Source organism: Sorghum bicolor, chromosome 5, assembly GCF_000003195.3.
Source record: "Sorghum bicolor cultivar BTx623 chromosome 5, Sorghum_bicolor_NCBIv3, whole genome shotgun sequence".
NCBI classification, from domain to species: domain Eukaryota; kingdom Viridiplantae; phylum Streptophyta; class Magnoliopsida; order Poales; family Poaceae; genus Sorghum; species Sorghum bicolor.
The window spans coordinates 61,674,106-61,690,081 of record NC_012874.2 but is presented as its reverse complement, the minus strand read 5'-3'; the positions used below and the strand labels follow the sequence as shown (position 1 = coordinate 61,690,081).

The 15,976-nt window shown below is 39.9% G+C and overlaps 1 protein-coding gene across 1 annotated transcript; it reads left to right on the top strand.

Moving 5' to 3' along the window:
* Positions 442-15,658, top strand: LOC8057026 (CASP-like protein 4D1; the record flags this gene model as incomplete). Its single annotated transcript, XM_002450882.2, has 4 exons — positions 442-457; positions 8,751-9,301; positions 15,032-15,147; positions 15,251-15,658. Coding segments are annotated over 4 exons (939 nt in total), but the record flags the coding sequence as incomplete, so codon positions are not given.

Here is a 15,976-nt window from a genome sequence, read left to right as displayed (position 1 = left end):
TATGCTGGCGTCTCGGTTGATAGGGTTGAGAAAGGTTGTGGCAATGTGCTTCTAGAAATAGAAGGGGGAGACGGAGAGAAGACCTTAGGTGAAGCTGAGAAGAAGTTTATTTGTTGGCGCAAGCGCTTCATAATTATTCCTCACCATAGGTTTGTGCATGATTTTACTTCTTATATTATTTATTATGTATTGAATTGAAAAAAGTTTGCTCACAAAACTTGTAATTGTTTTCTTTGCGGGGACTCCTCCAACCTAAGTCCAGTTCTCTCCCCAGCGCATCATAGTGCTGCGGGCGGTGACAATGCTGGATCTGCTCCAACACCTGCGGCGGCCACACCGACCCCGCCACCGCCTCCACCACGGTCTCTACCTCCTCCACCGAGGTCTCCAACTCCTCCACCGCGTTCTCCAACACCGAAAAGATCGGCCCCACCACCTCCACCGCCTGCACCGCCCTCTCCAAAGAGTACACGTTCGGTCCGCTCGCCTTCAAAGCGAGGTAGTGAGAAGCGGTCCGCGTAAGAACGACCGAAGTCATCGGTCCCACCTCCAAAGAAGGCTGCCTCAGCAAAGAGAGCTAAGACACCAGAAAAATTACCTTACAAAAAAGTAAGAGGAGGTAATTGCTGCATCCAAAGCTAAGGTGAGACAATTTTTTGATAAATTGAAGGAGGATAGAAAAAAGCGGCTAAACCCAGAAAAGCCGTACTTTTATGTAAAGCCATCGGAACGAAGGCAGAAGGTGGCGGACCAGCAAAAGAAGCAACGCGAAGCTCAGAAAAAGCCAGCACTTTCGGACTATGAGCGGTCTCTGGTCAAGTCTTCACAGCATAGAAAGAGAGTAGGAAAGGGGGTCCCACAGCTCGGAAAAGTATATCAAAACCGGTGCCCCCTTTGATTGTGCCAAATCAATACGGCTCAAATAAAGACTTGATGCCAAAGAAATCCTTATTAGTGTCTGAGCTAGACTCGCTTGAGCGTTACTTTGGACAGAGCGGTTTAAATATGGAAGAAATTGGCGCTATTATTGGTTGCCAAACATTTGAAAAAGTTGAGGTAGTTGATCCATGGAGGGCAAGATATGAACCGGGCAGAAGTCTATTCGACCCTCAGCGTTTACATGAGCTCGGCACACAAATGTTTGCAATAAACAAATGGTGCATTGAGGCGTCTAAAAGGAGAGAGAATTGGATTTCTGTTCGTATTAGACAACATCACTACTTCCGTGGAGATGACCTCATATACGTGCAGTTCGAAGAATTGCACCAATTATGTCACCTCGACGCTCTCGACAAATCTCTTGTCAGCTGCTTTTGTCTGTAAGTATTTCTTTCTTTTTATTATACTTCTAACTTCTTTAATTACATGTATATAATCCTTACACACTTAGAATTTGTATGTATATATGCAGGCACCAAATGAGAGAGCTCAGAATCAGAAATGACAATAGTATTGGGTTCGTTGACACTTATATTGTTTTCAAGGCTCCACAGGCAATGTGGACAGCAGCTCATGAGACAGAAGTCTGCACCAATTTTATGAGGTTCTTTGTGAACAAAAAAGAAAAACAAAAAAATACTCTTCCCCTTCAACTTCGAGTGAGTTATATAGTTATTAAGTGCATGCATATTTTATTTTACTTATTATTACTCGAGACAAGTTTTATATAGTTATATATAGGTCTGACTATATATATATATATGTAAATAGCTTTCACTGGATACTCATGGTCATTGAAATTCCAAAGAACCGGTTGATAATCTTTGACTCAATGAGAAAACCACAAGAAAATTATCAACAAATGGTAAACATTATTCAAAGGTACATAATGTCGATCTCAGCTAGAAGAATATCATAATATGACTCTGTAATTATTAGTTCACGATTCATAATGGCTGTGTGTAGGGTTTGGGAAAGATTTATTGACCGTGAACATCTCAGTGGATGTAAAGCGTCGCTTAGCATAATTCATCCACAAGTAAGTTTTACTAGCTAGCAAACTTTCGCTAACTTGTAGCCTTCTTATTGTCGTGGTCGTGAATATTATATATATATATATATATATATATATATATATATATATATATATATATATATATATATATATATATATATATATATATATATATATATATATATATATATATATATATATATATATCGTACAGTGGTGTTTAAGACAAGAAGGGGGGAACAATCTATGTGCATATTACGTGTGCAAATTCATGATGGCACAACTCAATCAAACACTCATAGAGACTCTCAGAGTACATGTCTCTTTTCATTATCTCCTAAATTATATTGAATAACTTAGATAACTAATAACTTTTTTATTTATTTCAAATTAAAGACGGAATGGTTGAGGGAAAAGGTCATACAAAAAGACCGAATCAAAGCTATCCAAGAGACAATAGCAGGATTTCTCCGCGAGCAAGTGATCAATCCAAACGGCGAGTTTCACTTCAACGGCAACGAAACTCTTATTCCAAACAACGATGATAATTTGTATCGTTTGTAGACATTGGGAGAAAAAACTCTATGTATATATGTGTCACGAATTTTGTACATATAAAACTATATATATAAAGCTTTTTACATTTTATTTAATTTTTGATGTGGCCTATTCATTTTATTATAGGCAAAGCTTAATTATAAAGCTAAGCCTATAATTTTCATTTATACATGCTTAATATGCGTGTAATATAAATATATTATTGTATCAGCAAAAACATGTATTGAAAAACCTATTATTATTATATAAAAACAATAAACAGAACCGAAGAAGTGAACAAAAAAAAGAAACCCTTTAACACCGGTTGGTATTACCAACCGGTGTTAAAGGGTCCTGCTACGTGGCAGCCCTGGCAGGACCCTTTAAAACCGGTTGGTATTACCAACCGGTGTTAAAGGGGGGGGCTTTAGCCCCGGTTTCCCGAACCTGGACTAAAGGGTAGGCCTTTCGTCCCGGAAGGGCAGCACCGGCTCGGGAACTGGAGCAACAGGCCCTTCCCGACCGGTGCTAATGCCCGAATGTGTGGCAGTGCAAGAGCTGTGCCGTCACCGTGTCCCCATTCCCCTCCGAATCCAGGTGCCTCATCTCCACTTCCCCTTCCTCTAATCCCCATTCTTCTGCGTTCTAGGTTTTTGGCACATAGCTTATTGTCTTGTTTTTTTTTCTTGGTTGCAGAAAGTACACGAAGGTGAGAAAGGCTAAGACATTTAAGGTTTGCGTTCTGTTGCCAATTTGCATTCAGGCCAGATCCACCATCTCTTCCCCTTTCTGGAGAAGGAATTTATTCAGCTTGATTTAGATGTGAATATGTTGTTTAATGCCTTAATTGATTTTGCAGAGGAACCATCTGGATTCAAGATCTTGCACACCACACAATCCATCAGCTTGCATGTATATTCTTTTATGCTATGTCTGCAACTTTTTTTTAGTATGATGGCAAAGTACACACTGATGGGAGTTCATAGTCACTTTACTTTGGTCCTTTATGCGAGAAAGCTGTGTTTATTCTATATATAAAAAGTTTGAGAGAAGAAATCAATTGAACTTTTAGTTGCAAATGGAAGTATAAGTTTGTCTCCTCGCTGCACTATATCAGTTCTGAGTATTTCTTTCTTTCTTGTGCATGTTGCAAAATATCCAATAAGGAAGCACTAAAGGATTCAAGGCTTCAATTGTTCTTTCTACCCACCTATAGCTTTGAAGTAAGTTTGCTTTTGCTCAGGTTTTTGACTTATTTGTATTGCCTTGTGATTAAATAGTGTTGGCAATATTATCTACAGGGAGCACGAGCAAGTTGCCCTTCTAGTCTTCATCTGATCTTCTATTGTCATTGCTTTATTGGTATGCTCTCCTTTTCTTATGAACTCTATCTCTTCATTTGATATAGAATTGCAGGTTATGTGTTCTGTGATGCCATGTTTTTGGTTTCTTAAAACTAGACTAAATTTCCCCTATAGTTCATGTTGATGTCCTGTGGTGAGATGATTTTTTTAGCACTAAGTGTAGTGAAATTGATTTGATTTGGACAATTATTTGGCAAGATTTTTATATGTTTTTGGTTGAACAATCCAATCTGAAATGAGAACTGTTGTGTATATGTTTCACTAATTGACACTTCATTTTGTAAAAGGTGCATCATGGATAAAACATGGATGGATCAACCTAAGTACATTATAAACCTATAACCATATACCTGCGTGCATCACTTATTCCAACATGATCAATCTAGTTTTTGTAATTTCGGTCAATTCCTAATAGCTACCAGGCTAATAAAAAAGGAAAAAAAAAAGAAAAAGCTAGCTACTCATGCAATGCATATCCATGCATGTGCTTGGCACGGTGTGGGTACAGGACCTCGAACTCCCGGTGCAAGCGCTCGCATGCGTTGTCGAGCGCGTCGCTGCGCGCAAGTGTGAGCCCGAAGAATTCAATCTTTTTGGCGTAGGCTGGGTCCTCCCAGTAGTTGCCCTTGTAGAGCTTCTCAGTGGACACGTCGTACTCGTGCTCGCCGTACTCGTACGGCCTCTTCCTCGAGCTCGACAATCCGCCGCCGCCGCCAGCGCCAACGACGACGGCGACCTGATACTCGTGCAATTTCTTGCTCTTCTTGGTGCCTGTCCACTCGCCTTTGTTCATCATCCCGTCGTCTAGCTCTGGTCTCTTCGTTCCCGCCGCCGCCGACGAGTTGTTACCTGAGCAGCCGCGCTCCATCTCCTGATTCTTAATTATCGATGCCTATTCTAATATAATCGATCTGGATCGCGTAGCCAATTAGTACTGCTGTCGTCGTGCTCGTGCCATGATACCTGGCCGGCCGTGGCTATATATATGATGGTTTTTTTTTTTTGGCCCTGGTTATTGATGTTTTCCATCTGAGTCTATGCAGAACAAGAATCCTGGTCTGACTCAATGCCTAATTTGTCGCCAACACTACTAGATCTTCTGTACAACTCCGAACCGATGGTACACGACGTAAACAGCGCCGCACACCTATCATGTTCCGGTTCTAACTCTGTTTATCCGTGAGAAAATTTATATATACACTATGGCAGACAACCTCTTTGCCGAATGTTTTTTTTTAAACATTTTATCGAGTGTCAAACAAAAATACTCCGCAAAGAAAAAACACTTGGTAAAAATGCTTCTTTACCGAGTATGAAAAAACACTCGGCAAAGGAAGTTCTAATAATCAGTGAAAGCCCCAGCCTAAACAGCATGTGGCTGGTTCAACCGAACCAGCATCCACCAACCTGGCCCAACCTCTTAGCGTCCGATGAAAAACTCCGATCAGTGCTACAAGCCTACAACAGCTGGACTCCTGGCCAGGATCTGGAATTCCCGGTAAACGGCGGCCGGTGCACGAAGGAAATGGCCACATGCTACCACTACAACTTAGGCCTTATTCAGTTCCATTGTTTTTTTTTTTTTGCAAAATAAACACTATAGCATGCACTTTCGTTTGTATTTAACAAATATTATCCAAACATGAACTAACTAGACTTAAAAGATTTATCTCGCAAATTACACGCAAAATGTGCAATTAGTTATTTTTTATTTATATTTAATACTTATGCCGCAAAATTCGATGTGTTGAGAAATCTGAAAAAAATTTGCAGAATTTTTTGAACTAAACAAGGTCTTACAAGATGAAGAAGATTTAGCCTACAGTTGCTGGCACGAGGATAGAGGGAGAAAATTGTCTATGAGCTTCGATTATAAGACATTCTTTTTTTGATATATTGATTTTATTATTCATCTAAACGTAAGTGTATATCTAAGCTAGATGCATACCAGATATTTACATATCCAGAAATACTAAAACGTTTATAATTTAGAATGGTGGGCGTACTAGATAATCGAAGGGGCATTATATATATATTTGAAAAGGCTTATGATAAGGTAAAATAAAGAGCTTCATGCAACTAACGCTAAGGATGAAAGGTTTTCATAAAAATGGTGCACCTGGGTTGAACAGTTTATGCAAGGTGGAAATATTAACACTAAGGTTAATGACCAACTAGGATCCTACTTCCAAACCAAAAAAAGGCTTACGGTAGGGTGACCTAATATCACCGATACTATTTAATATAGTGGTGGACATACTGGCCACTCATTGCTAGAGCAAAGAAAGCAGGTCAAGTAGAAGGGATTATTCCTCATCTTATTCAAGATGGCGTATCTATTCTCCAGTATTGCAAATGACACGGTAATCTTTACGAGCCATGATGTTGCAAAGGCATAAATATGAAACTTACCTTCGAGCAACTGTCAGAGCTTAAAATAAACTTCCACAAAAGTGAAATATTTTATTTTGGTAAAGCTAAAGAGCATGAGGTGTTTTATTCGTAGCTGTTTGGTTGTGATATTAGGAATTACCCCTTTCGTTATCTTGGCATACCTATGCATATTAGAAAACTAAACAATAAAGACTGGCAAATAATTGAGGATAGAATTGAAAATAGACTCAGTGGATGGAAAGGGAAAATGGTCTCGATAGGAGGTCGTTTAGTTTTAATAAACTCGGTTCTCTCTAGTCTACCGATGTTTATGATGTCTTTTTTCAAACTCTCAAGAGCAGTGGTGAAAAAATTGACTGTTTCAGATCAAGATTCTATTGGCAGAATAATCAACACAAATGCAAATATAGATTAGTTAAATGAGAAATTTTATGCCAACAAAAAATTCAAGGTGGTCTAGGAATATAGAATCTGGACATACAAAACAAGTGTCTGTTGAGTAAATGACTTTTTAAATTGTTAAACGAAGATGGTATGTGGCAGGAACTTTTGAGGAATAAATATATCAAACATAAGACTGTAGGGAGTTGTGTTAAAAAACCAACAGACTCTCATTTCTGGAAAAAGCTTAATGAATGGTAAAGACACTTTTATGAGTTTCAATTCTTTCAAGGTGAAAGATGGTACGCAAATCTGGTTTTAGGTAGACACTTGGTTGAGTAACCAGTCACTTAAAGGATAAATTCCCTAGGGGGTTTAACATTGTGAGAAGAAAACAAGATTCCATAGCAAAAGTACTTAGCTCAATCCCATTGGATATTTCTTTTCGTTAGAATTTAGTAGAAAGAAACTTAAGGGATTGGCATAGAATGTTGCCTCCTTACATGATATGAACCTACAAAGGAATAGGGATGGTTTTGTTTGGGTCTACATTCATCAGGGATTTTTTTGCGTCAAATCTATGTATGCTGTGTTAACAATGGCAAATTAAAATTCCTACAAGAATAAAAAATTTTTGTGGTACCTAAAAAAGTGTGATTTTAACCAAAGACAACCTGGCTCGACGAAGTTGGAATGGTGATACGAGGTGTAGCTTCTGTCACTCACCAGAAAGTATTCAACACCTTTTTTTGGATTATTTCTATGCTAAATTCTTGTGGCACACTATACATTTAATGTTTGCGATATCACCTTCCCAGAGTATAGGTGGTCCAAGACAGGTGGTAACAAACACAATTCATTGTTGCTGACCGCAACATCAACTTTGTGTTGGACAGTTTGGATAACGAGAAACAAAATGTTTTTGATAAATGTAAACTAAAATATTTTTTGTAGGTTCTTTTCAGGGGAACCCACTCGCTTCGCCAATGAGCAAGACTGCAGCGGTGTGATGTTCAACGACACCAACTAATCCGTGTAGGGCAGCATCTAGAGACATCAGTCTTGCATTTTTTGCTTCCAATGGGTGGTTTTCAAATAGATCTATTGGTCTTCTTTAGTCAAAAACTTTATTTTGTTCTTTTGTGTGGGTCGCTGTAAGATGTTACTTTTATAGCTCGTGTGCTAGCTTATAGGTCGAACCTTGTAATAATTGGCATAATTCTACCTGTTGATAGATGAAGCTAGATATAAACTATCCTTTGTCTAAAAGAATATAATTCTGTTGACTTTTGAGTTAGGGCTCGTTTAGATCTAAAAACTTTTTAGATTTTGACACTGTAGCATTTTCGTTTTTATTTGACAAACATTATCCAATCATGGAGCAACTAGGCTTAAAAGATTCGTCTCGTGATTTACAAGTAAACTGTATAATTAGTTATCTTTTTTATCTACATTTAATGTTTCATGCATGTGCTACAAGATTCAATGCGATGGAGAATCTTGTAAAGTTTTGGGTTTTTGGGCCTTAGTGGCATGTAACTTAAAGTGCAGCAGTAATGGCAAAGGGCCCCAGTAGTGGCAAATAAAGCGGCCGCCCGCGAGCCGGCGAGTCGGCGACCAACGTGGCAACAATAGCGGAAAAAGTCCACCACGACCTCCATCTTCTTTGGATCTTTTCTCCTGTATGCATGTCTCGACATTGGACACACACAGGTCACCGGCCCTTCGCGACACCCCGTCGTCTTGGTCATCGAAGGAGACGAAGACCGGCCGGACGGACACCAGGCCAAAGCCGCCCTCCATCCAACAGCCAACATCCCCGTGCCAGATGTCGCCGCCGGCCGGCCCTCATCAGCTCTTCGCAGCTAGCTAGCTCAAAGAACACGACACGACACGAACACGATGCACAGATCATGGCGACATATATGCACAAAGGAACCATCATCCCTGACATCTCATCTCCCGTTAATCCCAATCAGGCAGCCAGCAATAATCACAAGCTTAGCTTGCTGCGCGTGTACGTGTGCAAGTAGTAAAACGTGACAATAATAAGTAGCCAATTAGACGCAGTGTGTTTGCAGGGAAACAGTTCATTTCGCTGCTAACAATGGCGTCCCGGACTGTCCTGCTGCCGTCGGCCGTCCTGATCCTCCGGCTCCTCAGCCTCGGCCTCCTCGCCGCCTCGCTCGCGCTCATCGCCGCCGACAAGCTCAACGTCGACAGCGACCCGCCGCAGAGGTACACCTTCAGGGACGTCTACGCCTACAGGTACGTCCTGGCCGTCGCCGTCATCGGGTGCGCCTACACGCTGCTGCAGCTCCCGTTGGCCGCCGTCAGCATCATCGCCAGCGGGAACAATAAGCGGGGCATCGGCGCTGGCGGCGGGAGCGTCGCCGTGGCGCTGCTGGTCCTCGTCCTCCTCGCCGACGTGGTCTTCGCCCTGCTGCTCGCAACGGGCGCCGCCGCCGGGTTCGCCTTCACCTACGACGTGAAGCGCTACCTGGACGGCCAGTTCGACGACGACTCCATCGGGACGCCGGAGGTCGACAAGCTGCACCGGGACATGGACAAGTTCTTCGACCTGGCCTACGCCGCCGCAGGGCTCATGCTGGCCGCCGCCGCGTGCATGGCGCTCGTCATCATGCTCTCCGTCTACTCGCTAGCTCGCCAAGTGAGAAGTGACTATATATGAGACCAATGTTACTGTATCGAACCGGATCGATCGGTTCTCTATTCTTTGTGTTTCTTTAATTTGTTGTACTGAGTAATAAACATTTTTGTTTACATATTTATATGATGACAACAAAAAATTTACATTTTTAATAACTGCTCGAACAAAATATTAACTTAATACTTTAATGGCTATTCAAACGGCTCAAATCACGCCATTATTGTACCTTGTCATTTTCCGCTAGGATATAGCTTGTGTTTTTAACTTTTTCCTTGCACAATTTGTATTTGAGGCGGCTCATGACAGAATCCAGGCTAGGGTGCAACTAAAAAGAAAACAATGGTCAGAGCATGTGGAATGCTTTATGTGTGGCAAACCTGAAACATCAGACCATATACGTTTTCAATTCCCAATCTCTATCGAGCACGTACTGAATCGTGTTGTGTTAGAGATCTGTATTTCAGTTGAACTTGTAAGCGTCCTAAGTTTGTCTGAACTACGTTGTAAGCTGGAATCCCCAGCAAAATGATGGTGGGCTTTCGTTATGCTTTCAATAAAGCCAGGTGAACGCCTTTGATCTAAAAAATGACCATGTGAGGTTTGCAATTACCTTGCTCGTTTAGTCTGCATTATATATATTTGATATTAATTGAATGATTCAAATGTAAAATATATGAGGAAGCACACAACATAATCAAAATATTTTTTTTCTAACAAGTTCATAATGTCATATATCATCGCACAAAAATTGACCCTGAAACGTATTTAACGAAAAAACAAGTTTAAGGGGTCAAAATGATATTGATTAACTACTCCCTCCGTTCCAAATTATAAGACATTCCAAAAATCTTTGAGAGTCAAAACATTTCAAGTTTAACCAAAGCTATAGAGAGAATTATAAATATTTATGACATTAAATCGGTATATGAAAATATAATTAATAAAAAATATAATGATACTTAGTTGGTATAGTAAATGTTATCATCTTATCATATAAATTTTAAACAAACTAGATGCTTTGACTCTCTAAGATTCTTAGAATATCTTATAATTGAGGATGGAGGGAGTAGTTTGTAGGAGAAAATCAAGTTTATAAGTAACTGCAGTGTAGCAAAATTTTCCAACAGAAAAACTAAATCAGATAGCTTGCATGATTGTGCTTGCTCTCTAACATTTTTTGAATACAACACACTACGATTTTATAGTAGAGTATCTATATATTCTATAAAGACGTTAATTATCTTGCACGCAATATCATCATCGACTCCTCCTGCTGCCACATGCAATTAAGTGCCCACTCACAAATGGTTTTAGTAGTGGATGCAGTTACCTACACATGACTATACACGCATATTGCTAGCATTATTCTCTCACGTAACTTTCTCTCTTTCTATTCAAAAACTGACTACTAATAATCAAACTATATATAGAAGATGACTGGATAGACTACACTAAGACTATGGCTTTGTTTAGTTCACCTCAAAAACAAAAAACTTTTCAAGATTCTTCGTTGTCGAATCTTGCGACACATGCATGAAACATTAAATATAGATAAAAACAAAAACTAATTGCACAGTTTGCCCGTAAATCACGAGATGAATCTTTTAAGCCTAGTTACTCCATGATTAGACAATGTTTGTCAAATAAAAACCAAAGTGCTACAGTGTCAAAATCCAAAAACTTTTTAGATCTAAACAAGGCCTATATTTATATTCATCCTTCATACATGTGGTAACACGTGAGGAATCTTTCTAGTTATGATATCCTAGTATGTGTGTTTACCGTTTCGTGAAATATTGTTTTCTGTCTGTTTCAATATTTGGGTAGTTTTTTTAAGACTTAGAGCATCTCCAACAGTTATGCAATTGGAATTTGCCATTTGTTGAAATTTGCCAAGTCTCTAAACGTTTTGCTAAAGGAAAAATAACTCCATCTCCAAGTGTTTGGCATTTTGACTTGGCATTCCCAAAATAATGGACCCAACTATTTTTGTCCGGGATCTTTTTTTTGATTGGCGCGCTTCACGCGAGATTTTTCCTCTGCGCGGGAATTTCCGTCGCCCGTCGCCGCCAGTCCATGAAGTCGCAAGTCACCGCCGTTTCTGTGAATCGCGGCCTCCCGGTCCGCCAGTCCACGAAGTCGCAGTTCGCCAGAGTTCTGTCGTGCGCCAGTAGTCCACGAAGTCGCAGAGTTCACGTCGCGCGGGAAAGAAGAGTTCGCGCGGGGAAGAGGAGTCCTTGCGGGAAACTACCGCAGCGCGTGGAGAGGTCGCGCACGACAAGGAGTCCAGGAAACTCGGGATATTAAATTTGCCAAGCCATTGTGCTTATGCAAAAATGCTAAGTTTGGTCCATCAAATGCCAAGTTTGCCAAAATGCATAAGTAAAATGCATAACTATTGGAGAACAATTTTTAAGGTTTTTATCAAATTTCTAGAATGCATAGTCCAATTGCATAAGATGCTCTTATGCTTAATTAATTAGGATTGATCTTAGACGACACCTAATCCACCACTTAACCCTTAACCGTGTTTAATTAGTGGTGACCTATGGTGATAGACGATGCCCAAAGACCCACTGATGTCATCCTACCTTCTATATACAAGCAGGCGTGGCATTGGTGGCGAAGATGAGCATTGTCAATGTAGACTTGCGGTACTCCATGTTACTTCTTGACCATTGACTGACCTTTGATCTTCAGTCCTATTCCCGAGGAAACCTAATCGGGAGGTATCTGACAACCCTATTTACAGCCTCAGGTATAGTCGTGGGTGCCTTCTCTTAGGTCTGTTTGGTTGCTCTCCCTAAAATTTATCGTTCCTCATATCTAATGTTTGGATACATGCATGAAGTACTAAATATAGACTATTTATGAAACTAAAAATATAAATAGAGAGTAATTTATGAGATGAATCTTTTGAGCATAATTAGTCCATGATTAGATACTAATTTCCAAATAAGACGAAAATATTACAGTACATATTAAACTTTAAGGGCACTCACAATGCAGACTCTATCATAGAGTCTAAAGTTATTTATTACCTCGAACAATGTGGACTTGTAGTCTAAATAAGACTTGGAGTCTTATTTTTTCTACTTCTTTCTTCAATAAATATGCTGCCACATCATCAAAATTCCATAAATAATATGTAATTAAGTGTCTTGGACTCTGTGATAGAGTCTTGCATTGTGAGTGCCCTAACACCTCCAACCAAACACCTTTATACCTCGGGACTGGCTATTTGGCAGTTATTGGACCCACCGATCATGGGCATGGCTTTGTCGGCCCAAGCCTCAATGAAGTCATTGGTACAGCTGAAATCTATCCTAATAACATCCCCCTTATGGAGAACTTAAGTAATCTTTTTATTATTAGTTCCACTTTCCAAAAGCACCATATAGAGAAACTCCAGCAGCTTGACTATTTTTGCCATAGAGGCTCTTTTAAAATTTGTATAGCAAAAAGTAGCCTCTATCAAATGTGCTATCTAGTTTTGTAAAATAAAAAGTTGGCTATCTCTTAATTTTTTGTGACCATATATAGCCAACCACTAACACTAACTATCCGATTTTATAAAATAGCAAGGCTGTTATGGACATCTTCTTTTTTAAAAAGGTTTTCTATTTTACAAAATGGCTAAACAATAAAATTTAGTTACTAATTTTAGCCAAGCTCTTGGAGTTGGATGTAAAATTTCAATTGTCGGTTAAAGCCATCCTTAGTGGAAGTTTCATCACCCAGTTTCTAACACACCAATATTTTGGAAATATTGTAGAAGAGTTTCATTCCCATAAAACTCTCTCTACTCCCATGAAACTCTTGCCATCTCTCTCTTCATTAATATGATGTCACATCATCATATTTAATGTCTATAAAACTCTAATGAAACTTTATTGAGACTGACCTAAGTACCGTCATACCTAGTATCTATGTTACACGGATACTCCAAGGGGGTGACGTATCCGTATCCGATACTCGTCGGATACGCGGATACGGATACTCGGATACACCATTTTAGTGGGTTTTTGTTTTTAGAAAGTGTGTATCCGCGTATCCGATACGTATTGTATCCGATAGTCGTACTCGTACTCGTGTAACGTAGCCTAGTATCTATGGTAAATCACTCTATATGGAGTGGGACAACTTACCCATATTAGAAAACAGAGAGATAGCATCATGTATCTTTACAACTTTTGAGGGGTCGTATCCTAGACTATGTTTGCCAAAGAAAACCGGCCTCAATCTTTATGAGCATACAATAGGTTAGCCATAAATTGGAATTGTTTAACATAAAAAAACTACCAATAATAGTGGCGTGGTGCCATCGCCAGCACGACACCAGGTGCTGGCGGCCACTGCGTGCCGATTTGGGGGAAAACGCAACCGAACTGAGGAATACAAGCAGGTGTGGATGCTGGTGCGGTGGTGCCCTGCTGAGAGTTTAATTAGTTGGTGCCCTGGTGAAAAATGAATAGAAGGATATATATTTTGGCTACATTTTTCTACAGAGGCTGCATAATAAATTTTCTTTTTATTTTTTGAACACATATATATGTTTATTATATATATATTTATATTTTTGCTAAAATAATGGATATTCAACTGAATAGACCCTTGAATCTATATATACTAGGCCCTCCCCTACGACCAGAGCCCTTCTAAGTCCCTACAATGTCCAGCTTTGGAGAGGACTCGGAGGAGAAAGGGCGACAATGGAAGGGGACCCAGATATAGCACCTGGCAATGCTATGTCGACTTCATGGTGGGCTACTGTACATATTGGTCATTGTAACGTTCTCCACCTCCATGAGGCTAGGCCCGTTTATATCCGGCAACTTTTGTAGGATATAAACTGTCCTCACAGACCAACACCAGTCTTTTCTGCGTACTTTGCGTTTCTGCGTAGTTTGCGCACTTTGTCCTCACTCTTACACACCCGGAAAGAACTTTCGGTCGATCACCCATCTCTAAATTTTTCCAGGCCAAACACGCTTACTTTTAGAGTTCTTTGAAGATAGTCTTCCGAAAAAGAAGTTGTAACTTATTAATATAAGTATCCTATTAATCCTCAGACCATATGGATCTATAGCACATCACTTTATTTGCTCAAAAATGAGTTATTCAAAAGTTTCATGTACCACTGGTGTATTTATGTCTTTTTGTTTCGGAAGACAAGCCTCTAAGACTACAACTTAATTCAATCTTTCTTGCCAGCCCAAACCAAAAATTCACATATTTCTATTGGTACCTAAGAATCCAAGGTGGGGATACCAAAACATTAATCCATTTAGAAGAGGACATTGATTCGGAGAGAAGGTAGTCACAGGCTATATTGGCTGTGGTAATAGTATTAAGTTGCATCTAAGAATATATCAGATCTTGCTCGCTAAAAAAAAAGAATGTATCAGATCTTACTATTTAGATAGCAAAATATTAGTGTTTATTACAGAAGATACAGACCAATATATGGGCTGCAAAATATTAGTGTTTATTAGAGAAGATACAGATACCAATATATTATTATGATGCACACATTCGTATATGGGCTGCAGTATACATTTAATTTAGTTGCATCCAATCCCAGAAGATACAGACCAGATATACCAAATCATTAGTTTCTGCTATACGCCCCACGCATTTGTACCTGGGACAGGATGATAATGCTTGCATCCCTATATATATACAACATAAAAGAGACTCCCATTCTGCAAGAAATAGAAGGAGAAATAGCATTATCTTCGTCATGGCAAAGAGCAGTACCTCAAGGTGGATCGCGCACTCCATTGCCGCTGTTCTCTTGGTTCTTCTGATCATGTCTGCATCCTGCCAAGCCGAAAACCTTACAAGTAAGAAACCCTTATATATCTCTGCTTGATCTGCATACTATTGGAACAAATTTGATCAGCAAAATTATTTGATCTGTATGTACTTCGTCATTGCATATGCCAGGCTCCGACTCTCCACAGCTGCTACCGGCGAAGATTCGGTCTCCACAGATGCCGTGCTCGAGGATATAACTAACTGCACGTTTTCAAGTTGCTACGATCTATGCAAAGCAAAAGGCGTGATGAGTTACGATGCGTCCTGCTTGAATTGGACTGACAACCAAGGTCATGTTCATGTGGAGTGCTGCTGCCCACGGTCGGCGGCCTACGTCGCCAACAAAGATGATAATTCCTCTGCACCCGTTTACGTGCTACCATGACCATGATTCACAAGGATGTACTACGTGCAGCTCTTCCTGTGGAGCCAAAGGTTTCGTAGCTGAAAGAGCTCCTTGCTTCATCAGGAATATGATGATTCTAGTCGTGCTCACACCGAGTGCTGCTGCACCCATGAAACAGTGTAATGCATGCATCTGTCTATAGCTGATGCATACTGGATCAATAAACATGTTTTTTGATAATGGCGAATCTGTTATAGTTTCCTCTGAGTTGCTGGAGAGGTTTCTTATTTTGATTTTTGGTTGCACAATAGGGGTAATAGATAGCAAGACGTCATATCTACTTATAGTTTTGGGCCACTAGAACTTGGTCCCATATCGATGACCATCACTACCATAATGCCCAAATTACCATTTTTAGTGGAGGAAATTCCTTGTAAGCCACTATAAAAAATCGTAATTTCTTGTGAAGTTTAGCGGATTTCAGCGTCACCGTTCCAAATATTTTTTTT